The sequence below is a fragment of the Camelina sativa genome, chromosome 12, assembly GCF_030686135.1.
Source record: "Camelina sativa cultivar CO46 ecotype springtype chromosome 12, ASM3068613v1".
In the NCBI taxonomy this organism is placed as follows: domain Eukaryota; kingdom Viridiplantae; phylum Streptophyta; class Magnoliopsida; order Brassicales; family Brassicaceae; genus Camelina; species Camelina sativa.
The window spans coordinates 37,999,269-38,025,657 of record NC_141891.1 but is presented as its reverse complement, the minus strand read 5'-3'; the positions used below and the strand labels follow the sequence as shown (position 1 = coordinate 38,025,657).

The 26,389-nt window shown below is 38.6% G+C and overlaps 1 protein-coding gene across 1 annotated transcript; it reads left to right on the top strand.

Moving 5' to 3' along the window:
* Positions 1 to 41: 41 nt before the first annotated feature.
* Positions 42 to 26,006, top strand: LOC109125183 (dihydrolipoyllysine-residue acetyltransferase component 3 of pyruvate dehydrogenase complex, mitochondrial-like). The gene is made up of 13 exons (XM_087478020.1): positions 42 to 75; positions 337 to 392; positions 475 to 549; positions 634 to 726; positions 876 to 1,115; positions 1,203 to 1,275; positions 1,390 to 1,490; positions 1,581 to 1,666; positions 1,746 to 1,821; positions 1,901 to 1,968; positions 2,180 to 2,275; positions 2,349 to 2,451; positions 22,256 to 26,006. The coding sequence occupies exons 1-11, from the start codon at positions 42 to 44 to the stop codon at positions 2,256 to 2,258; spliced, it is 981 nt and encodes a 326-aa protein (XP_087334146.1). The 3' UTR covers positions 2,259 to 2,275; positions 2,349 to 2,451; positions 22,256 to 26,006.
* The last annotated feature ends 383 nt before the right edge of the window (positions 26,007 to 26,389 follow it).

Below are 26,389 nucleotides of genomic sequence, written 5' to 3'. Positions count from 1 at the left end.
GTTCCTAACTATAAGCTTACTTTTCTCTGCATACCATTTCAATGCAATCAGCTAGAGGATTTTCATCGGGTTCAGGTAGTCAGCTTTTTCTCCCAGACCTTTAAATTTGTTTTATGAGCTTTTCGTCACTTTACTCTTGTAGTTTCCACCTTGCTCTTACATACACAGTTAGCTTGTATATACTAATTCTGTATCTTGGAAACGGTTTAAGGGCTTTATTGCAAAATCCCTGCTAAGACAGTTGCATTGCTTAAACAATTGTGTAATTGAGAATTCTAAATGGTATGAGCTTTACATTGGTTCAATTTACCTAGAATTTCTGAAAACCTTTTTCAGATCTGCCTCCTCATCAAGAGATCGGGATGCCTTCTCTCTCGCCAACAATGACTGAGGTATGGACCTTTGTTTACCTCTTGATCAAAACTTATTTTCGTTTATCTTTACGTTCTAATAAGCTGTTTTCCTAATTTCCAGGGTAACATTGCCAGGTGGCTGAAAAAAGAAGGTGATAAAGTTGCTCCTGGGGAAGTACTCTGTGAAGTTGAAACCGTAATGTCGATCTTGATTGATTCTCCTCTTCGTATTTTTATGTTCATGTTTTGGAAATAATTCTAACTAGGTTATCTTCTGTAGGACAAAGCAACCGTCGAAATGGAATGCATGGAAGAGGGCTATCTCGCCAAGATTGTAAAGGAGGAGGGTTCAAAAGAAATTCAAGTCGGCGAGGTATGAAAATTGTCTGGTTTCTGTAGAGTTATGTATTACCATGGTTTCTCATGGGACTCGGGGTATTTGTTTTAGGATCCACAGTTCATTTGTGGAAATGTTTAATGGAATTATTTGGATCATGTCAAATTTCTTTTGCCTTCAAGTAGGTGATTGCTATTACAGTTGAAGATGAAGAGGACATTGGAAAGTTCAAAGATTACACCCCATCATCTACTGCTGATGCCGCTCCTACTAAAGCAGAACCAACTCCTACCCCACCAAAGGAAGAGAAGGTTGAACAGCCATCAACGCCTCCTGAACCGAAGGCTTCCAAGCCTAGCACACCTCCCACAGGAGATCGTGTTTTTGCTAGTCCTCTTGCAAGAAAGTTGGCTGAAGATAATAATGTCAGTATCACATTGTTCTAGGAATTCTTTTTTTTACCTAATCTTCATGCTTATACTTTCTTCTCGTTTACTTAAAAAAAAAATCAGGTGCCTCTTTCAAACATTAAGGGCACAGGTCCTGAAGGACGCATAGTGAAGGCAGATATCGATGAATACTTAGGTATCAGTCACTCCTTGAATCTTCGTTTCCTTTCTTTCTCTTTCAGACCTTTCTTGCCTCTGTTTACAGTATATCACTCATCTTTGTGTCCTACTACATCTTCCAATGGTGCAGCTTCAGGTGGTAAAGGAGCTACTGCGAAGCCATCTAAATCTACTGATTCTAAGGCCCCAGCTTTGGACTATGTTGACATCCCTCATTCTCAGATACGAAAGGTAAAACCTATATAACCCTTGCAGCCTTGTTACGCCAGTTTCAAAAGGTTCAAGGATTCTGAAACCTCTTTAACTTTATAATTTTGACAGGTCACAGCCTCACGTTTGGCATTCTCAAAGCAAACTATCCCTCACTATTATTTGACCGTAGATACATGTGTTGACAAACTTATGTGGTAAGTATAAAGTTTTGAATGATATATTTTGAGTCGCTGTCAATTGGTAAGCTAGACATACCGAGTATTGTATATGCAGTTTGAGGAGAAAGCTTAATTCTTTCCAAGAGGCTTCTGGTGGGAAACGGATATCTGTCAATGATCTTGTTGTTAAGGTACATCTTGCTTGTGTATACTTTTACATGCAAGCCAACAGATCTTCTAATAAACCATACCCGTCGTCATGCTTTTTAGGCTGCTGCATTAGCTCTCAGGAAAGTTCCTCAGTGCAATAGTTCATGGACTGATGATTACATCCGCCAGTAAGTACATCGACAACCTTTTGAATATGAATGGGTTAGCAAACAGCTTAACCTTTCTCTACAGGTTTAAAAATGTGAACATCAACGTCGCAGTGCAGACATAAAAAGGGGCTATATGTCCCTGTTGTGATGGTGTGTGCAATATAGTGTGGAACCTGTCGCTGTAGCACTAACTTCATATTGCTGAATTATATCGAATTCTTGATTCCAGGATGCAGACAAGAAGGGTCTGTCCACAATTGGAGAAGAAGTTCGGTTATTGGATCAAAAAGCAAGAGAGAACAGCTTAAAGCCAGAAGATTATGAGGTGCGAGAATTTTATTAGCTTAACTCACCAGTTATATCTTTCAATAAACAGGCTAATAATCTCGTTTTCTCAGGGAGGAACATTTACGGTTTCTAACTTGGGAGGACCGTTTGGCATCAAGCGATTCTGTGCAGTCGTTAATCCACCACAAGCCGCAATTCTAGCAATTGGATCCGGTATGCTCTTCTCTCTCTCACACTGCAGAACAAAGTTTTTGTGACTGAGACTAGATCACAAAGAATTCTTCTTTGTGACTCAGACTAGGAACTTGTAACTGAAAGTAGGGACAAATCACGAAATTTCAGTTTTTGTGACTAAAACTGAGGTCAAATCACATAGAAATCTCAGTCTTTGTGACTCAGACTAAGGACAAATCACATAGAAATCTCAGTTTATGTAACTGAGACTATGAACAAATCACAAAGAAATTTCAAAGACTGAGATTAGGGACAAATCACATAGAAATCTCAGTCTTTGCGACTGAGACTAGGGATAAATCACATAGAAATCTCAGTCTTTGCGACTGAGACTTGGGACAAATCACATAGAAATCTCAGTCTTTGCGTCTGAGACTAGGGACAAATCACATAGAAATTTCAGTCTTTGCGACTGAGACTAGGGACGAATCACATAGAAATCTCAGTCTTTGCAACTGAGACTTGGGACAAATCACATAGAAATCTCAGTCTTTGCGACTGAGACTAGGGACAAATCACATAGAAATCTCAGTCTTTGTGACTGAGACTAGGGACAAAACACATAGAAATCTCAGTCTTTGTGACCGAGACTAGGGACAAATCACATAGAAATCTCAGTCTTTGTGACCGAGACTATGGACAAATCACATAGAAATCTCAGTCTTTGCAACTGAGACTAGGGGCAAATCACATAGAAATCTCAGTCCTTGCGACTGAGACTTGGGACAAATCACATTGAAATCTCAGTCTTTGCGATTGAGACTTGGGACAAATCACATAGAAATCTCAGTCTTTGCCAGTGAGACTAGGGACAAATCACATAGAAATGTCTTTGCGACTGAGACTACGGACAAATCACATAGAGTATCAGTCTTTGTGACTGAGACTAGGGACAAATCACATAGAAATCTCAGTCTTTGTGACTGAGACTAAGGACAAATCACAGAGAAATCTCAGTCTTTGTGACTGAGACTAGGGAAAAATCACAGAGAAATCTCAGTCTTTGTGACTGAGATAAGAGACAAATCACGAAGAAATCTCAGTCTTTGTGACTGAGATTAGGGACAAATCACAAAGAGATCTCAGTCTTTGTGATTGAGATTAGGGACAAATCACAAGGAAATCCTAGTCTTTGTGACAGAGATTAGGGACAAATCACAAGGAAATCCTAGTCTTTGTGACTGAGATTAGGGACAAATCACAAAGAGATCTCATTCTTTGTGACTAAGATTAGGGACAAATCACAAAGAGATCTCAGTCTTTGTAACTGAGATTAGGAACAAATCACAATGAGATCTCAGTCTGTGTGACTGAGATTAGGGACAAATCACAATGAGATCTCAGTGTTTGTGACTGAGATTAGGGACAAATCACAATGAGATCTCAGTGTTTGTGACTGAGATTAGGGACAAATCATAATGAGATTTCAGTCTTTGTGACTGAGATTAGGGACAAATCACAATGAGATCTTAGTCTTTGTGACTGAGATTAGGGACAAATCACAAAGAGATCTCAGTCTTTGTGAATGGGATTAGGGACAAATCACAATGAGATCTCAGTCTATGTGACTGGGATTAGGGACAAATAACAATGAGATTTCAGTCTTTATGACTGAGATTAGGGACAAATCACAATGAGATCTCAGTCTTTGTGACTGAGATTAGGGACAAATCAAAATGAGATCTCAGTCTTTGTGACTGAGATTAGGGAGAAGTCACAATGAGATCTCAGTCTTTGTGACTGGGATTAGGGACAAATAACAATGAGATCTCAGTCTTTGTGACTGAGATTAGGGACAAATCTCAATGAGATCTCAGTCTTGGTGACTGGGATTAGGGACAAATAACAATGAGATCTCAGTCTTTGTGACTGAGATTAGGGATAAATCACAATGAGATCTCAGTCTTTGTAACTGGGATTAGGGACAATTCACAATGAGATCTCAGTCTTTGTGACTGTGATTAAGGACAAATCAAAATGAGATTTCAGTCTTTGTGACAGAGATTAGGGACAAATCACAAGGAAATCCTAGTCTTTGTGACTGAGATTAGGGACAAATCACAATGAGATCTCAGTCTGTGTGACTGAGATTAGGGATAAATCACAATGAGATCTCAGTCTTTGTGACTGAGATTAGGGACAAATCACAATGAGATCTCAGTGTTTGTGACTGAGATTAGGGACAAATCACAATGAGATCTCAGTCTTTGTGACTGAGATTAGGGACAAATCACAATGAGATTTTAGTCTTTGTGACTGAGATTAGGGACAAATCACAAAGAGATCTCAGTCTTTGTGACTGGGATTAGGGACAAATCACAAAGAGATCTCAGTGTTTGTGACTGGGATTAGGGTCAAATCACAATGAGATCTCAGTCTTTGTGACTGGGATTAGGGACAAATAAAAATCATATCTCAGTCTTTGTGACTGAGATTAGGGACAAGTCACAATGAGATCTCAGTCTTTGTGACTGGGATTAGGGACAAGTCACAATGAGATCTCAGTCTTTGTGACTGAGATTAGGGACAAATCACAATGAGATCTCAGTCTTTGTGACTGAGATTAGGGACAAATCACAATGAGATCTCAGTCTTTGTGACTGAGATTAGGAACAAATCACAATGAGATCTCAGTATTTGTGACTGAGATTAGGGACAAATCATCATGTGATTTCAGTCTTTGTGACTGAGATTAGGGACATTTCACAATGAGATCTCAGTCTTTGTGACTGAGATTAGGGACAAATAACAATGGGATCTTAGTCTTTGTGACAGAGATTAGGGACAAATCACAAGGAAATCCTAGTCTTAGTGACTGAGATTAGAGACAAATCACAATGAGATCTCTGTCTTTGTGACTGAGATTAGGGACAAATCACAATGAGATCTCAGGCTTTGTGACTGAGATTAGGGACAAATCACAAGGAAATCCTAGTCTTTGTGACTGAGATTAGGGACAAATCACAAGGAAATCCTAGTCTTTGTGACTGAGATTATGGACAACTCACAATGAGATCTCAGTCTTTGTGACTGAGATTAGGGACAAATCACAAAGAGATCTCAGTCTGTGTGACTGAGATTAGGGACAAATCACAATGAGATCTCAGTCTTTGTGACTGAGATTAGGGACAAATTACAATGAGATCTCAGTGTTTGTGACTGAGATTAGGGACAAATCACAATGAGATCTCAGTCTTTGTGACTGAGATTAGGGACAAATCACAATGAGATTTCAGTCTTTGTGACTGAGATTAGGGACAAATCACAATGAGATTTCAGTCTTTGTGACTGAGATTAGGGACAAATCACAATGAGATCTCAGTCTTTGTGACTGGGATTAGGGACAAATCACAATGAGATCTCAGTCTTTGTGACTGGGATTAGGGACAAATCAAAATGAGATCTCAGTCTTTGTGACTGAGATTAGGGACAAATCACAATGAGATTTCAGTCTTTGTGACCGAGATTAGGGACAAATCACAATGAGATTTCAGTCTTTGTGACTGAGATTAGGGACAAATCACAAAGAGATCTCAGTCTTTGTGATTGGGATTAGGGACAAATCACAATAAGGGATTAGGGACAAATCACAATGAGATCTCAGTCTTTGTGACTGGGATTAGGGACAAATCAAAATGAGATCTCAGTCTTTGTGACTGAGATTAGGGACAAATCAAAATGCGATCTCTGTCTGTGTGACTAAGATTAGAGACAAATCACAATGAGATCTCAGTCTTTGTGACTGGGATTAGGGACAAATCACAATGAGATCTCAGTCTTTGTGACTGGGATTAGGGACAAATCACAATGAGATCTCAGTCTTTGTGACTGAAATTAGGGACAAATCAAAATGAGATCTCAATCTTTGTGACTGAGATTAGGGACAAGTCACAATGAGATCTCAGTCTTTGTGACTGAGATTAGGGACAAATCACAAAGACATTTCAGTCTTTGTGACTGAGATTAGGGACAAATAACAATGGGATCTCAGTCTTTGTGACAGAGATTAGGGACAAATCACAAGGAAATCCTAGTCTTAATGACTGAGATTAGGGACAAATCAAAAGGAAATCCTAGTCTTTGTGACTGAGATTAGGGACAAATCACAAGGAAATCTTAGTCTTTGTGACTGAGTTTAGGGACAAATCACAATGAGATCTCAGTCTTTGTGACTGAGATTAGAGACAAATCACAAAGAGATCTCAGTCTTTGTGACTGAAATTAGGGACAAATCACAATGAGATTTCAGTATTTGTGACAGAGATTATGGACAAATCAAAATGAGATCTCAGTCTGTGTGACTGAGATTAGGGACAAATCACACTGAGATCTCAGTCTTTGTGACTGAGATTTGGGACAAATCACAATGAGATCTCAGTGTTTGTGACTGAGATTAGGGACAAATCACAATGAGATCTCAGTCTTTGTGACTGAGATTAGAGACAAATCACAATGAGATTTCAGTCTTTGTGACTGAGATTAGGGACAAATCACAATGAGATTTCAGTCTTTGTGACTGAAATTAGGGACAAATCACAAAGATATCTTAGTCTTTATGACTGGGATTTGGGACAAATCACAATGAGATCTCAGTCTTTGTGACTGGGATTAGGGACAAATCACAATGAGATCTCAGTCTTTGTGACTGAGATTAGGGACAAATCACAATGAGATCTCAGTCTTTGTGACTGGGATTAGGGACAAATCACAATGAGATCTCAGTCTTTGTGACTGAGATTAGGAACAAATCACAATGAGATCTCAGTATTTGTGACTGAGATTAGGGACAAATCACAATGTGATTTCAGTCTTTGTGACTGAGATTAGGGACATTTCACAATGAGATCTCAGTCTTTGTGACTGAGATTAGGGACAAATAACAATGGGATCTCAGTCTTTGTGACAGAGATTAGGGACAAATCACAAGGAAATCCTAGTCTTTGTGACTGAGAATAGGGACAAATCACAATGAGATCTCAGTCTTTGTGACTGAGATTAGGGACAAATCACAATGAGATCTCAGTCTGTGTGACTGAGATTAGGGACAAATCACAATGAGATCTCAGTCTTTGTCACTGAGATTAGGGACAAATCACAATGAGATCTCAGTGTTTGTGACTGAGATTAGGGACAAATCACAATGAGATCTCAGTCTTTGTGACTGAGATTAGGGACAAATCACAATGAGATTTCAGTCTTTGTGACTGAGATTAGGGATAAATCACAATGAGATTTCAGTCTTTGTGACTGAGATTAGGGACAAATCACAAAGAGATCTCAGTCTTTGTGACTGGGATTAGGGACAAATCACAATGAGATCTCAGTCTTTGTGACTGGGATTAGGGACAAATCAAAATGAGATCTCATTTTGTGTGACTGAGATTAGGGACAAATCACAATGAGATCTCAGTCTTTGTGACTGGGATTAGGGACAAATCACAATGAGATCTTAGTCTTTGTGACTGGGATTAGGGACAAATCACAATAAGATCTCTGTCTTTGTGACTGAGATTAGGGACAAATCAAAATGAGATCTCAATCTTTGTGACTGAGATTAGGGACAAGTCACAATGAGATCTCAGTCTTTGTGACTGAGATTAGGGACAAATCACAAAGACATTTCAGTCTTTGTGACTGAGATTAGGGACAAATAACAATGGGATCTCAGTCTTTGTGACAGAGATTAGGGACAAATCACAAGGAAATCCTAGTCTTAGTGACTGAGATTAGGGACAAATCAAAATGAGATCTCAGTCTGTGTGACTGAGATTACGGACAAATCACAATGAGATCTCAGTCTTTGTGACTAAGATTAGGGACAAATCACAATGAGATCTCAGTGTTTGTGACTGAGATTAGGGACAAATCACAATGATATCTCAGTCTTTGTGACTGAGATTAGGGACAAATCACAATGAGATTTCAGTCTTTGTGACCGAGATTAGGGACAAATCACAATGAGATTTCAGTCTTTGTGACTGAGATTAGGGACAAATCACAAAGAGATCTCAGTCTTTGTGACTGGGATTAGGGACAAATCACAATAAGGGATTAGGGACAAATCACAATGAGATCTCAGTCTTTGTGACTGGGATTAGGGACAAATCAAAATGAGATCTCAGTCTTTGTGACTGAGATTAGGGACAAATCAAAATGAGATCTCTGTCTGTGTGACTAAGATTAGGGACAAATCACAATGAGATCTCAGTCTTTGTGACTGGGATTAGGGACAAATCACAATGAGATCTCAGTCTTTGTGACTGGGATTAGGGACAAATCACAATGAGATCTCAGTCTTTGTGATTGAGATTAGGGACAAACCAAAATGAGATCTCAATCTTTGTGACTGAGATTAGGGACAAGTCACAATGAGATCTCATTCTTTGTGACTGAGATTAGGGACAAATCCAAACACATTTCAGTCTTTGTGACTGAGATTAGGGACAAATAACAATGGGATCTCAGTCTTTGTGACAGAGATTAGGGACAAATCACAAGGAAATCCTAGTCTTTGTGACTGAGATTAGGGACAAATCACAAGGAAATCTTAGTCTTTGTGACTGAGTTTAGGGACAAATCACAATGAGATCTCAGTATTTGTGACTGAGATTAGAGACAAATCACAAAGAGATCTCAGTCTTTGTGACTGAAATTAGGGACAAATCACAATGAGATTTCAGTCTTTGTGACTGAGATTATGGACAAATAAAAATGAGATCTCAGTCTGTGTGACTGAGATTAGGGACATATCACAATGAGATCTCAGTCTTTGTGACTGAGATTAGGGACAAATAACAATGGGATCTCAGTATTTGTGACTGAGATTAGGGACAAATCACAATGAGATCTCAGTCTTTGTGACTGAGACTGAGATTAGCGACAAATCACAAAGAGATCTCAGTCTTTGTGACTGGGATTTGGGACAAATCACAATGAGATCTCAGTGTTTGTGACTGAGATTAGGGACAAATCAAAATGAGATCTCAGTCTTTGTGACTGAGATTAGAGACAAATCACAATGAGATTTCAGTCTTTGTGACTGAGATTAGGGACAAATCACAATGAGATTTCAGTCTTTGTGACTGAGATTAGGGACAAATCACAAAGATATCTCAGTCTTTGTGACTGGGATTAGGGACAAATCACAATGAGATCTCAGTCTTTGTGACTGGGATTAGGGACAAATTACAATGAGATCTCAGTCTTTGTGACTGAGATTAGGGACAAATCACAATGAGATCTCAGTCTTTGTGACTGGGATTAGGGACAAATCACAATGAGATCTTAGTCTTTGTGACTGGGATTAGGGACAAATCACAATGAGATCTCAGTCTTTGTGACTGGGATTAGGGACAAATCACAATGAGATCACAGTCTTTGTGACTGAGATTAGGGACAAATCAAAATGAGATCTCAGTCTTTGTGACTGAGATTAGGAACAAATCACAATGAGATCTCAATATTTGTGACTGAGATTAGGAACAAATCACAATGTGATTTCAGTCTTTGTGACTGAGATTAGGGACATTTCACAATGAGATCTCAGTCTTTGTGACTGAGATTAGGGACAAATAACAATGGGATCTCAGTCTTTGTGACAGAGATTAGGGACAAATCACAAGGAAATCCTAGTCTTTGTGACTGAGATTAGGGACAAATCACAATGAGATCTCAGTCTTTGTGACTGAGATTAGGGACAAATCACAAAGAGATCTCAGTCTTTGTGACTGAGATTAGGGACAAATAACAATGGGATCTCAGTATTTGTGACTGAGATTAGGGACAAATCACAATGAGATCTCGGTCTTTGTGACTGAGACTGAGATTAGCGACAAATCACAAAGAGATCTCAGTCTTTGTGACTGGGATTAGGGACAAATTACAATGAGATCCCAGTCTTTGTGACTGGGATTAGGGACAAATCACAATGAGATCTCAGTCTTTGTGACAGGGATTAGGGACAAATCACAATGAGATCTCAGTCTTTGTGTCTGGGATTAGGGACAAATCAAAATGAGATCTCAGTCTTTGTGACTGAGATTAGGGACAAATCAAAATGAGATCTCTGTCTGTGTGACTAAGATTAGGGACAAATCACAATGAGATCTCAGTCTTTGTGATTGGGATTAGGGACTAATCACAATGAGATCTCAGTCTTTGTGACTGGGATTAGGGACAAATCACAATGAGATCTCAGTCTTTGTGATTGAGATTAGGGACAAATCAAAATGAGATCTCAATCTTTGTGACTGAGATTAGGGACAAGTCACAATGAGATCTCAGTCTTTGTGACTGAGATTAGGGACAAATCACAAAGACATTTCAGTCTTTGTGACTGAGATTAGGGACAAATAACAATGGGATCTCAGTCTTTGTGACAGAGATTAGGGACAAATCACAAGGAAATCCTAGTCTTAGTGACTGAGATTAGGGACAAATCAAAAGGAAATCCTAGTCTTAGTGATTGAGATTAGGGACAAATCACAAGGAAATCTTAGTCTTTGTGACTGAGTTTAGGGACAAATCACAATGAGATCTCAGTCTTTGTGACTGAGATTAGGGACAAATCACAAAGAGATCTCAGTCTTTGTGACTAAAATTAGGGACAAATCACAATGAGATTTCAGTCTTTGTGACTGAGATTATGGACAAATCAAAATGAGATCTCAGTCTGTGTGACTGAGATTAGGGACAAATCACAATGAGATCTCAGTCTTTGTGACTGAGATTAGGGACAAATCACAATGAGATCTCAGTGTTTGTGACTGAGATTAGGGACAAATCACAATGAGATCTCAGTCTTTGTGACTGAGATTAGAGACAAATCATAATGAGATTTCAGTCTTTGTGACTCAGATTAGGGACAAATCACAATGAGATTTCTGTCTTTGTGACTGAGATTAGGGACAAATCACAAAGAGATCTCAGTCTTTGTGACTGGGATTAGGGACAAATCACAATGAGATCTCAGTCTTTGTTACTGGGATTAGGGACAAATCACAGTGAGATCTCAGTCTTTGTGACTGAGATTAGGGACAAATCACAAAGAGATCTCAGTCTTTGTGACTGAGATTAGGGACAAATCACAATGAGATTTCAGTTTTTGTGACTGAGATTAGGGACAAATCAAAATGAGATCTCAGTCTGTGTGACTGAGATTAGGTACAAATCACAATGAGATCTCAGTCTTTGTGACTGAGATTAGAGGACAAATCACAATGAGATCTCAGTGTTTGTGACTGAGATTAGGGACAAATAAAAAGGTAATCCTAGTCTTTGTGACTGAGATTAGAGACAAATCACAATGAGATCTGAGTCTTTGTGACTGAGATTAAGGACAAATCACAATGAGATCTCAGTTGTTGTGACTGAGATTAGAGACAAATCACAATGAGATCTGAGTCTTTGTGACTGGGATTAGGGACAAATCACAAAGAGATCTCAGTCTTTGTGACTGAGATTAGGGACAAATAACAATGAGATCTCAGTCTTTGTGACAGGGATTAGGGACAAATCACAATGAGATCTCAGTCTTTGTGTCTGAGATTAGCGACAAATCACAAAGAGATCTCAGTCTTTGTGACTGGGATTAGGGACAAATTACAATGAGATCCCAGTCTTTGTGACTGGGATTAGGGACAAATCACAATGAGATCTCAGTCTTTGTGACAGGGATTAGGGACAAATCACAATGAGATCTCAGTCTTTGTGTCTGGGATTAGGGACAAATCAAAATGAGATCTCAGTCTTTGTGACTGAGATTAGGGACAAATCAAAATGAGATCTCTGTCTGTGTGACTAAGATTAGGGACAAATCACAATGAGATCTCAGTCTTTGTGATTGGGATTAGGGACTAATCACAATGAGATCTCAGTCTTTGTGACTGGGATTAGGGACAAATCACAATGAGATCTCAGTCTTTGTGATTGAGATTAGGGACAAATCAAAATGAGATCTCAATCTTTGTGACTGAGATTAGGGACAAGTCACAATGAGATCTCAGTCTTTGTGACTGAGATTAGGGACAAATCACAAAGACATTTCAGTCTTTGTGACTGAGATTAGGGATAAATAACAATGGGATCTCAGTCTTTGTGACAGAGATTAGGAACAAATCACAAGGAAATCCTAGTCTTAGTGACAGAGATTAGGGACAAATCAAAAGGAAATCCTAGTCTTTGTGATTGAGATTAGGGACAAATCACAAGGAAATCTTAGTCTTTGTGACTGAGTTTAGGGACAAATCACAATGAGATCTCAGTCTTTGTGATTGAGATTAGGGACAAATCACAAAGAGATCTCAGTCTTTGTGACTAAAATTAGGGACAAATCACAATGAGATTTCAGTCTTTGTGACTGAGATTATGGACAAATCAAAATGAGATCTCAGTCTGTGTGACTGAGATTAGGGACAAATCACAATGAGATCTCAGTCTTTGTGACTGAGATTAGGGACAAATCACAATGAGATCTCAGTGTTTGTGACTGAGATTAGGGACAAATCACAATGAGATCTCAGTCTTTGTGACTGAGATTAGAGACAAATCATAATGAGATTTCAGTCTTTGTGACTCAGATTAGGGACAAATCACAATGAGATTTCTGTCTTTGTGACTGAGATTAGGGACAAATCACAAAGAGATCTCAGTCTTTGTGACTGGGATTAGGGACAAATCACAATGAGATCTCAGTCTTTGTTACTGGGATTAGGGACAAATCACAGTGAGATCTCAGTCTTTGTGACTGAGATTAGGGACAAATCACAAAGAGATCTCAGTCTTTGTGACTGAGATTAGGGACAAATCACAATGAGATTTCAGTTTTTGTGACTGAGTTTAGGGACAAATCAAAATGAGATCTCAGTCTGTGTGACTGAGATTAGGTACAAATCACAATGAGATCTCAGTCTTTGTGACTGAGATTAGAGGACAAATCACAATGAGATCTCAGTGTTTGTGACTGAGATTAGGGACAAATCAAAAGGTAATCCTAGTCTTTGTGACTGAGATTAGAGACAAATCACAATGAGATCTGAGTCTTTGTGACTGAGATTAAGGACAAATCACAATGAGATCTCAGTCGTTGTGACTGAGATTAGAGACAAATCACAATGAGATCTGAGTCTTTGTGACTGGGATTAGGGACAAATCACAAAGAGATCTCAGTCTTTGTGACTGAGATTAGGGACAAATAACAATGAGATCTCAGTCTTTGTGACAGGGATTAGGGACAAATCACAAAGAGATCTCAGTCTTTGTGACTGAGATTAGGGACAAATAACAATGAGATTTCAGTCTTTGTGACTGGGATTAGGGACAATTCACAATGAGATCTCAATATTTGTGACTGAGATTAGGGACAAATCACAATGAGATCTCAGTCTTTGTGACTGAGATTAGGGACAAATCACAATGAGATCTCAGTCTTTGTGACTGGGATTAGGGACAAATCACAAAGAGATCTCAGTCTTTGTGACTGGGATTAGGGACAAATAACAAAGAGATCTCAGTCTTTGTGACTGGGATTAGGGACAAATCACAATGAGATCTCAGTCTTTGTGACTGAGATTAGGGACAAATCACAATGAGATCTCAGTCTTTGTGACTGAGATTAGGGACAAATCACAATGAGATCTCAGTCTTTGTGACTGAGATTAGGGACAAATCACAATGAGATCTCAGTCTTTGTGACTGAGATTAGGGACAAATCACAAAGAGATCTCAGTCTTTATGACTGAGATTAGGGACAAATCACAATGAGATTTCAGTTTTTGTGACTGAGGTTAGGGACAAATCAAAATGAGATCTCAGTCTGTGTGAATGAGATTAGGTACAAATAACAATGAGATCTCAGTCTTTGTGACTGAGATTAGGGACAAATCACAATGAGATCTCAGTGTTTGTGACTGAGATTAGGGACAAATCACAAGGAAATCCTAGTCTTTGTGACTGAGATTAGGGACAAATCACAATGAGATCTGAGTTTTTGTGACTGAGATTAGGGACAAATCACAAAGAGATCTCAGTCTTTGTGACTGGGATTAGGGACAAATCACAAAGAGATCTCAGTCTTTGTGACTGAGATTAGGGACAAATAACAATGAGATCTCAGTCTTTGTGACTGGGATTAGGGACAAATCACAAAGAGATCTCAGTCTTTGTGACTGAGATTAGGGACAAATAACAATGAGATTTCAGTCTTTGTGACTGGGATTAGGGACAATTCACAATGAGATCTCAGTCTTTGTGACTGAGATTAGGGACAAATCAAAATGAGATTTCAGTCTTTGTGACTGAGATTAGGGACAAATCATAATGTGATTTCAGTCTTTGTAATTGAGAATAGGGACAACTCACAAAGACATTTCAGTCTTAGTGACTGAGATTAGGGACAAATAACAATGGGATCTCAGTCTTTGTGACAGAGATTAGGGACAAATCCCAAGGAAATCCTACTCTTAGTGACTGAGATTAGAGACAAATCACAATGAGATCTCAGTTTTTGTGACTGAGATTAGGGACAAATCACAATGAGATCCCAGTCTTTGTGACTGAGATTAGGGACAAATCACAATGAGATCTCAGTCTTTGTGACTGAGATTAGGGACAAATCACAAAGAGATCTCAGTCTTTGTGACTGGCATTAGGGACAAGTTACAATGAGATCCCAGTCTTTGTGACTGAGATTAGGGACAAATCACAAGGAAATCCTAGTCTTTGTGACTGAGATTAGGGACAAATCACAATGAGATCTGAGTCTTTGTGACTGAGATTAGGAACAAATCACAATGAGATCTCAGTCTTTGTGACTGAGATTAGGGACAAATCACAAAGAGATCTCAGTCTTTGTGACTGGGATTGGGGACAACTCACAAAGAGATCTCAGTCTTTGTGACTGAGATTAGGGACAAATAACAATGAGATCTCAGTCTTTGTGACTGGGATTAGGGACAAATCACAAAGAGATTTCAGTCTTTGTGACTGAGATTAGGGACAAAAAACAATGAGATTTCAGTCTTTGTGACTGAGATTAGGGTCAAATCACTATGAGATCTCAGTCTTTGTGACTGAGATTAGGGACAAATCACAATGATATCTCAGTCTTTGTGACTGAGATCAAGGACAAATCACAATGAGATCTTAGTCTTTGTGACAAAGATTAAGGACAAATCACAAGGAAATCCTAGTCTTTGTGATTGAGATTAGGGACAAATCACAAAGAGATCTCAATCTTTGTGACTGAGATTAGGGACAAATCACAAAGAGATCTCAGTCTTTGTGACTGAGATTAGGGATAAATCACAATGAGATTTCAGTCTTTGTGACTGAGATTAGGGACATATCAAAATGAGATCTCAGTCTGTGTGACTGAGATTAGGGACAAATCACAATGAGATCTCAGTCTTTATGACTGAGATTAGGGACAAATCATAATGAGATCTCAGTATTTGTGAATGAGATTAGGGACAAATCACAATGAGATCTCAGTCTTTGTGACTGAGATTAGGGACAAATCACAATGAGATTTCAGTCTTTGTGACTAAGATTAGGGATAAATCATAATGAGATTTTAGTTTTCGTGACTGAGATTAGGGACAAATCACAAAGAGATCTCAGTCTTTGTGACTGAGATTAGGGACAAATCACAAAGAGATCTCAGTCTTTGTGACTGGGATTAGGGACAAATCAGAAAGAGATCTCAGTCTTTGTGAATGGGATTAGGGACAAATCACAAAGAGATCTCAGTCTTTGTGACTGAGATTAGGGACAAATAACAATGAGATCTCAGTCTTTGTGACAGGGATTAGGGACAAATCACAAAGAGATCTCAGTCTTTGTGACTGAGATTAGGGACAAATAACAATGAGATTTCTGTCTTTGTGAATGAGATTAGGGACAAATAACAATGAGATCTCAGCCTTTGTGACTAAGATTAGGGATAAATCACAATGAGATCTCAGTCTTTGTGACTGAGATCAGGGACAAATCACAATGAGATTTCAGTCTTTGTGACTGGGATTGGGGACAACTCACAAAGAGATCTCAGTCTTTGTGACTGAGATTAGGGACAAATAACAATGAGATCTCAGTCTTTGTGACTGGGATTAGGGACAAATCACAATGAGATTTCAGTCTTTGTGACTAAGATTAGGGATAAATCACAATGAGATTTTAGTTTTCGTGACTGAGATTAGGGACAAATCACAAAGAGATCTCAGTCTTTGTGACTGAGATTAGGAACAAATCACAAAGAGATCTCAGTCTTTGTGACTGGGATTAGGGACAAATCAGAAAGAGATCTCAGTCTTTGTGAATGGGATTAGGGACAAATCACAAAGAGATCTCAGTCTTTGTGACTGAGATTAGGGACAAATAACAATGAGATCTCAGTCTTTGTGACAGGGATTAGGGACAAATCACAAAGAGATCTCAGTCTTTGTGACTGAGATTAGGGACAAATAACAATGAGATTTCTGTCTTTGTGAATGAGATTAGGGACAAATAACAATGAGATCTCAGCCTTTGTGACTAAGATTAGGGATAAATCACAATGAGATCTCAGTCTTTGTGACTGAGATCAGGGACAAATCACAATGAGATTTCAGTCTTTGTGACTGGGATTGGGGACAACTCACAAAGAGATCTCAGTCTTTGTGACTGAGATTAGGGACAAATAACAATGAGATCTCAGTCTTTGTGACTGGGATTAGGGACAAATCACAAAGAGATCTCAGTCTTTGTGACTGAGATTAGGGACAAAAAACAATGAGATTTCAGTCTTTGTGACTGAGATTAGGGTCAAATCACTATGAGATCTCAGTCTTTGTGACTGAGATTAGGGACAAATCACAATGAGATCTCAGTCTTTGTGACTGAGATCAAGGACAAATCATAATGAGATCTTAGTCTTTGTGACAAAGATTAAGGACAAATCACAAGGAAATCCTAGTCTTTGTAATTGAGATTAGGGACAAATCACAAAGAGATCTCAATCTTTGTGACTGAGATTAGGGACAAATCACAAAGAGATCTCAGTCTTTGTGACTGAGATTAGGGATAAATCACAATGAGATTTCAGTCTTTGTGACTGAGATTAGGGACATATCAAAATGAGATCTCAGTCTGTGTGACTGAGATTAGGGACAAATCACAATGAGATCTCAGTCTTTATGACTGAGATTAGGGACAAATCATAATGAGATCTCAGTATTTGTGAATGAGATTAGGGACAAATCACAATGAGATCTCAGTCTTTGTGACTGAGATTAGGGACAAATCACAATGAGATTTCAGTCTTTGTGACTAAGATTAGGGATAAATCACAATGAGATTTTAGTTTTCGTGACTAAGATTAGGGACAAATCACAAAGAGATCTCAGTCTTTGTGACTGAGATTAGGGACAAATCACAAAGAGATCTCAGTCTTTGTGACTGGGATTAGGGACAAATCAGAAAGAGATCTCAGTCTTTGTGAATGGGATTAGGGACAAATCACAAAGAGATCTCAGTCTTTGTGACTGAGATTAGGGACAAATAACAATGAGATCTCAGTCTTTGTGACAGGGATTAGGGACAAATCACAAAGAGATCTCAGTCTTTGTGACTGAGATTAGGGACAAATAACAATGAGATTTCTGTCTTTGTGAATGAGATTAGGGACAAATAACAATGAGATCTCAGCCTTTGTGACTAAGATTAGGGATAAATCACAATGAGATCTCAGTCTTTGTGACTGAGATCAGGGACAAATCACAATGAGATTTCAGTCTTTATGACTGAGATTATGGACAAATCACAATGAGATCTCAATCTTTTTGACTGAGGTTAGGGACAAATCATAATGAGATCTCAGTATTTGTGACAGAGATTAGGGACAAATCACAAGGAAATCCTAGTCTTTGTTATTGAGATTAGGGACAAATCACAAAGAGATCTCAGTCTTTGTGACTGAGATTAAGGACAAATCACAAAGAGATCTCAGTCTTTGTGACTGAGATTAGGGACAAATTACAATGAGATTCCAGTCTTTGTGACTGAGATTAGGGACAAATCACAATGAGATTTCAGTCTTTGTGACTGAGATTCGGGACAAATCACAATGAGATCTCAGTCTTTGTGACTGAGATTAGGGTCAAATCACAATGGGATCTCAGTCTTTGTGACTGAGATTAGGGACAAATCACAATGAGATCTCAGTATTTATGACTGAGATTAGGGACAAATCACAATGAGATCTCAGTCTTTGTGACTGGGATTAGGGACAATTCACAATGAGATCTCATTCTTTGTGACTAAGATTAGGGACAAATCAAAATGAGATTTCAGTCTTTGTGACTATGATTAGGGACAAATCACAATGTGATTTCAGTCTTTGTGACTGAGAATAGGGACAAATCACAAAGACATTTCAGTCTTAGTGACTGAGATTAGGGACAAATAACAATGGGATCTCAGTCGTTGTGACAGAGATTAGAGACAAATCACAAGGAAATCCTAGTCTTAGTGACTGAGATTAGAGACAAATCACAATGTGATCTCAGTCTTTGTGACTGAGATTAGGGACAAATCACAATGAGATCTCAGTCTTTGTGACTGAGATTATGGACAAATCACAATGAGATCTCAGTCTTTGTGACTGAGATTAGGGACAAATCACAAAGAGATCTCAGTCTTTGTGACTGGGATTAGGGACAAATTACAATGAGATCCCAGTCTTTGTGACTGAGATTAGGGACAAATCACAAGGAAATCCTAGTCTTTGTGACTGACATTAGGGACCAATCACAATGAGATTTGAGTCTTTGTGACTGAGATTAGGGACAAATCACAATGAGATCTCAGTCTTTGTGACTGATATTAGAGACAAATCACAAAGAGATCTCAGTCTTTGTGACTGGGATTAATGACAAATCACAAAGAGATCTCAGTCTTTGTGACTGAGATTAGGGACAAATAACAATGAGATCTCAGTCTTTGTGACTGGGATTAGGGACAAATCACAAAGAGATCTCAGTCTTTGAGACTGAGATTAGGGACAAATAACAATGAGATTTCAGTCTTTGTGACTGAGATCAGGGTCAAATCACAATGAGATCTCAGTCTTTGTGACTGAGATTAGGGACAAATCACAATGAGATCTCAGTCTTTGTGACTGAGATCAGGGACAAATCACAATGAGATCTCAGTCTTTGTGACAGAGATTAGGGACAAATCACAAGGAAATCCTAGTCTTTGTGATTGAGATTAGTGACAAATCACAAAGAGATCTCAGTCTTTGTGACTGAGATTAGGGACAAATTACAATGAGATTTCAGTCTTTGTGACTGGGATTAGGGACAAATCACAAAGAGATCTTAGTTTTTGTGACTGAGATTAGGGACAAATAACAATGAGATCTCAGTCTTTGTGACTGGGATTAGGGACAAATCACAAAGAGATCTCAGTCTTTTTGTTTGAGATTAGGGACAAATAACAATGAGATTTCAGTCTTTGTGACTGAGATTAGGGACAAATAACAATGAGATCTCAGTCTTTGTGACTGAGATTAGGGACAAATCACAATGAGATCTCAGTCTTTGTGACTGAGTTCAGGGACAAATCACAATGAGATTTCAGTTTTTATGACTGAGATTAGGGACAAATCACAATGAGATCTCAGTCTTTATGACTGAGATTAGGGACAAATCACAATGAGATCTCAGTCTTTGTGACTGAGATTAGGGACAAATTATAATGAGATCTCAGTCTTTGTGACAGAGATTCGGGACAAATCACAAGGAAATCCTAGTCTTTGTGATTGAGATTAGGGACAAATCACAAAGAGATCTCAGTCTTTGTGACTGAGATTAGGGACAAATCACAATGAGATTTCAGTCTTTGTGACTGAGATTAGGGACTTATCAAATTGAGATCTCAGTCTGTGTGACTGAGATTAGGGACAAATCACAATGAGATCTCAGTATTTATGACTGAGATTAGGGACAAATCACAATGAGATCTCAGTGTTTGTGACTGAGATTATGGAAAAATCACTATGAGATCTCAGTCTTTGTGACTGAGATTAGGGACAAATCACAATGAGATTTCAGTCTTTGTGACTGAGATTAGGGATAAATCACAATGAGATTTCAGTCTTCGTGAATGAGATTAGGGACAAATCACAAAGAGATCTCAGTCTTTGTGACTGATATTAGGGACAAATCACAAAGAGATCTCAGTCTTTGTGACTGGGATTAGGGACAAGTAACAATGGGATTTCAGCCTTTGTGACTGAGATTAGGGACAAACCACAATGAGATCTCAGTCTTTATGACTGAGATTAGGGACAAATCACAATGAGATCTCAGTCTTTGTGACTGAGATTAGGAACAAATCACAATGAGATCTCATTCTGTGTGACTGAGATTAGGGACAAATCAAAATGAGATCTCAGTTGTGACTGAGATTAGGGACAAATCACAATGAGATCTCAGTGTTTGTGACTGAGATTAGGGACAAATCACAATGAGATCTCAGTCTTTGTGACTGAGATTAGGGATAAATCACAATGAGATCTCAGTCTTTGTGACTGAGATTAGGGACAAATCACAATGAGATTTCAGTCTTCGTGACTGAGATTAGGGACAAATCACAATGAGATTTCAGTCTTTGTGACTGAGATTAGGGACAAATCACAATGAGATCTTAGTATTTGTGACTGAGATTAGGGACAAATCACAAAGAGATCTCAGTCTTTGTGACTGGGATTAGGGACAAATCACAATGAGATCTCAGTCTTTGTGACTGGGATTAGGGACAAATCACAATGAGATCTCAGTCTTTGTGACTTTCTAGGTCATTGTTTAGACCTAAGCTATATTTTTTCCTGCAACTTTTGAGAGAGAACCCTGAGAGATTTTTAAAGAGCTTTTGGATAGAAGAATCAAGACTCCTTCAGAGAAGATTCATAACTTCTTTTCTTCTTCTTTTAATCTCTTAATGCTATCTATTTTATTCATGATATGTGTTCTTACAATTATGTCTGAGTAGATCTGCTTGTTAGGTTTAGGGTTTCTCATTAGGGATTTCATAGATTGTTAGATTGATTGATTGTTTGGATTCATTATCTTTCTTGTTCTTCACCATAGATTGTTCTTAATGCTAGATCTTTGATTAGTCATCTGGATTTAGATCTTAGGATTATTGATTGATATGAGAATATAATTGATTTTCCTGATAATAACCTTTAGTGATTTTGTGAACTTATCTAAATTTGATTTTATTGCTGGTTTTTAACTTGAATTTTGCAAAGAGATTTGGATTTCCTGGTTTTAAAACTTAGATAATAATACTTGCAGTAAGAACTGGTTTATTTTACAATTGTGTTTAGAGTTCAAGAACGGTGCTTAATTGTTGAATCCTGCTTACTTAATTAATTGATCTAATTTTCCATGATTTGCTGAGAATTTTCCTAGTCCTAACGTTTCATTCATCTGAATTTACAACTCTTTTATTTTCTGTTTTCTTTTGCAATTTAATTACAATATTTTTGTGTAGCATAATTAAAATATTATTAAATCTATTGTGTGAGTCTAGAGTCTTTGTGGATTTGATCCCTAAATACTACAATGATCTTTTAATTTGAGAGAGTAGCTCTAGGGTAAATTTGAGCATATCAAATTTTGGCGCCGTTGCTGGGGACTATTTTGATTCACCATTAGATTAAAGTCTTTGATTTTGTCTAAATTTTTTATTTTTCTATTTTACTTACACGCTTCTGTGTCTTTTCTCTTGTGTGTTTCAGGTATATGCCTAAGCCTAGCACCTAGAGCGAACCCATTGGTCCAGTTGTGAAGCTTACAAACCAAGAGTTAGGGCAACTAGAGCGTGAAAACACGAAAGCAGCCAAGTCAGCAAAGATGGTCAATTCAATCATATTGAGACCTGATGAGACTGGAGTTTTGAGGGATAAAGAGGGTAATGTGCGCAACGAGGAAGGCCAGAAACTTGATTCTGAAGGACGGGTTATTCAGGAAGAACTCGTCGTGGCTGAGGAGAATGCACGTTGCGTCGACCAACACAATGATGGCATCGATCGACGCAACCAAGTAGGCATCGACTAACGCAACATTGGCGTCGATCAACGCAATGTCGGAGCCGGTGCGAATGGTGCAGATTTGGATGGTAACGACCAGCAGAACCTTCAGGACAGACGAGAAAACAATAGAGAGCTTGTAAAGACTCTTACGGACTTCAACAGGTCAGACTTGTTCTATGAGAACCGATCCGCAATTGTCCCTCCTCCATTTTCAAGGAATGATTTTGAGCTGAAGCCTGCCTAATTTGCTCTTGTTGGACAAAGACCATTCCAGAACTTGCCACATGATAAGCCTCTAGACCATATTGAGCACTTTGAAGATATAGTTACAAGCATCAAGGCTAATGGAGTCACAGAGGACTATCTCTATTGCAAGCTCTTCCCCTACTCTCTTGCTAGGGAAGCATCTCATTTGCTAAGGCAACTCAAATCAGGGTCTCTGAAGACCTGGAATGACATCAAGGTGGCTTTCCTCAACTATTTCTATGATGATGCAATGTCCGATGAGCTGAGGATTAAGCTTTCTACCTTTAGACAAAGACCAACTGAGTCTTACAAAGCTGCTTGGGTGAGGTTCAAAGCATACCAGAGGGAATGTCCACATCTGAGTTCTCAGAAGTGCAATTGATTAATATCTTCTTCAGTGATATTGACTGGAGATATCAGATGGCTTTAGATGCTGTTAGTAATGGAAACTTCAAGACCAAGTATCCGGATGAGGCTGAAAAGTTGATAGAAAGACTAGCATCTAGCAACAGTACTAAGAATGCGGACCTAGAGCGGAAAAGAGCACATGAAGGCCATGATTCAAATTAGTTTGCTACGGTGAATTCTAAGTTGGAAAGAAGTCTGTCCATTTTGCTGAAGATGTTGAAATTTTTGAGCCAAAGCCAGAGACTACAGAAGAAGATTGCAACTATGTGTATGGAGCTGGGTATCAGGGTCAGAAGTTTGGCAATCAGCAGGGCAACAGACCTTACAATGGGAACTCTTCAGGCTATACTCCTAACCCGGATTATCGGAAGCAACAACAAAATAGTGGTTTTACAAGGACCTATGGTAATTCTTCTTATCAGTCTCCACCTCCACAAACTTCTGAGAGTCAAATGGAGGCCATGCTTGAGCAGATTATTCAAGGCCATGTGATTCTTCAAGGTCAAGAGCAGTTGGCAGTGACATTCAGTGGGAAGATTGACAATGTCTACACTGAACTGAACGGGAAGATCGATGCATTAAACATTCATGTCAAGAAGCTAGAGAATCAAGTTATTCGGACAGCTGGGTCTGTTAAACGACAAGAAGTTTTTCTTCCTGAAAGAACTTAATGGAACCCCAAGCATGCTTGTAATGCAATTTTGGTGAAGGAAGAAGACAACTATCTGGTAGCTGATGTTTCATTGACCAATACACAGCAGCATCAATTGATGCAACCACCATCCAGCGTCGATCGATGCACCACAAGCATCGATCGACACCATCCACAAACAGATTTGTTTTCTCTTCCAGTTCAACCATCTGATTCAAAACAAGCCTATAAGCCTGAGGTTCCTTTTCCTAAGCCTAGGAAGTCTAAGCAGGAGCTTGAGGAAGCTAGATGCAAGGCTATGATGGACATGGTGATGATAGAGATGCCTTTGATTGATGTTGTTAAGTTTTCTCCTAGGATTAAGCGATATGTGAAAAGGATGGTCACTAATGTATTGAGCCCTGAGGAAGGAGCTTTGCTAACCAAGGATGTCAGTGCAATTATGTTGAAACAGCCTCCACAAAGGAACAAAGAGAGGAAAGAGACAGTGGTTGTATCTGAGAAAGTGAGAGCAGTGATTCAGAGTAGGATTGCAGAGAAGTTACTAGATCCAGGAAGTTTTGTGTTAGATTGCTCTATCTCCACAAGAAGGTTTCGTCATTCTCTTTGCGATCTTCGCTCTAGTATCAATTTAATGTCACATTCTGTTGTTGTGAGACTTGGGATGACAAGTTTCAAGCCAACTAAGAACTCTCTTATCTTAGCTGATTGATCCAGAAGGATTCTTGAAGGTGTCTTAGAAGATGTTCCGGTTAAGATTGGAGATTGCATGATTCCCACTGACTTTGTGGTGCTGGAATATGACAATGAGCCTGTGATCCTCTCATCTTAGGACACTCATTCTAGGCTACAGCTGGTGCCATAATTGATGTTAAGAAGGGACACATATCTCTAAATGTGGATGATTTGGTCATGAACTTTGAGATGGACAAGCTGAGAAGAGCTCTCACTATTGATGGTTAGACATTTTCTGTGGAGATTGCTTCTGATGATGATCTGATCATTGAGCTTCATGGAGACATTACTGCTAGGTATGTCAAAGCGTTGGAGACTGTTGAGAAAGTGAATAAGCAAGCTATTAAGCTTGAAGATTGGAGTGGAGATCATCTAATCAGTAATAGAGACCATGATGAGGTTCTGATCCATGACAAGTCGCTGGTAGATGATGTTTTTGTAATGGAAACACGGATTGTTGAGGAAAGTTGCAGAATCGTTGAAGAAACACGAGTTGCAGGCTCAGCATCGATCGATGCAGCTGTAGCATCAATCGACACACCTCTACGAGAACGTCCAGACCTGTCCAAAACCGAAGATTCTTTAGTTGATTCCTTAGCTGCAAGTCCTAGACCAGTTGTAAAGCTGAAATCTCACCATTCCACAATCAAGAACCCACAAGTAAAGCCAAGGTATGCATCTTCTTCACCCAAACCTTCTCCATTCATCAATAAGAATTTCAAAGATACAAACATTGTTTTGCAGTTAACCAAGCCACGAGATTATCGTAGAGCGCTTGTTTCTTCTATTGATGATTTTGCAGGACATAAAAGAAAGCCACCCATACCTCAGTCCCACCCTGGTCATGATCCTCACATCCTTGTCAGATCTCATCCACCTACTGCCTACACACCACCTTGGATGAAGAGGCCATTCTCTCGGAAGCATTCATTACCATGTTCCGATCCACCAGATGCTTGAGATCTGACACAGTCAAGCTAATGACTGAAAACAAGCACTTAGTGGGAGGCAACCCACTGGTAGGTTTTTCTTTTCCTTTTTCATTTGATTTATTTTTATTTTTATTTGCCAATCTCTTACTTGATAACACTGGGGATAGTGTTGTTTAAGTCTGGAAGAGGCAGTTACTAACTATATTTTTGTTTTTATTGAGTCAAAATTATTGTTGGGAACTATGATTTTTCTTTTTAGTGTACTGCCTTGGTTGATTAATGCTGCAGATTGAGTCCAAAATCCGACTAATGAAAAATCTAAAGGCTGACCAGTGAACCAGAAACATCCAAATTTCCAACAGAATCCACAAAAGCCTGAGGTAATTTATGCGCTTTTCTTTCTAGTTCATCAAGGAGATTGATGTTCATAGCGCTTGACTCCTCGTTCATACCTGACAAGTAAGATTTCAGAAAAAAAAAGAAATGGTACTCCTTTCCCTTATTTAAGTTTAAAAGATTTTTCCTGAGAGCTTTGTTAATAAAATAAAATAAAAATAAAAAAAATAAAAAATAAAATAATAAAAAATAAAAAAAAATAAAAGATGAGATGATTTTGATCAGTTTAGAGGGATAGGTAAATTACATGTGACCCCATTATTCTACTCTTGAGTCAAATGATCACACATAGCTTGGAAGCAAGGGTAGGTAAATTACCAATGATCCCATTGTTCGCCTACACCTTTGATAAAAAAAAATAATAAGAAAAACAAAAAAAAGCAAAGCTCAAAAGAAGATAAGAATAAAATAGTCTGGGGGAGAGAGAGAGTACCACAGGTTGTAAAAATATTGTCTTGCTTGTTATGGTAT

Excerpts from the sequence above, each read along its gene's own strand:
- LOC109125183 (XM_087478020.1), top strand. The coding sequence starts at position 42 with ATGCAATCAGCTAGAGGATTTTCATCGGGTTCAG. Across the intron at positions 76-336 it reads AGGATTTTCATCGGGTTCAG|ATCTGCCTCCTCATCAAGAG; the intron begins GTAGTCAGCTTT and ends AACCTTTTTCAG. Across the intron at positions 1,969-2,179 it reads ACTGATGATTACATCCGCCA|GATGCAGACAAGAAGGGTCT; the intron begins GTAAGTACATCG and ends TCTTGATTCCAG.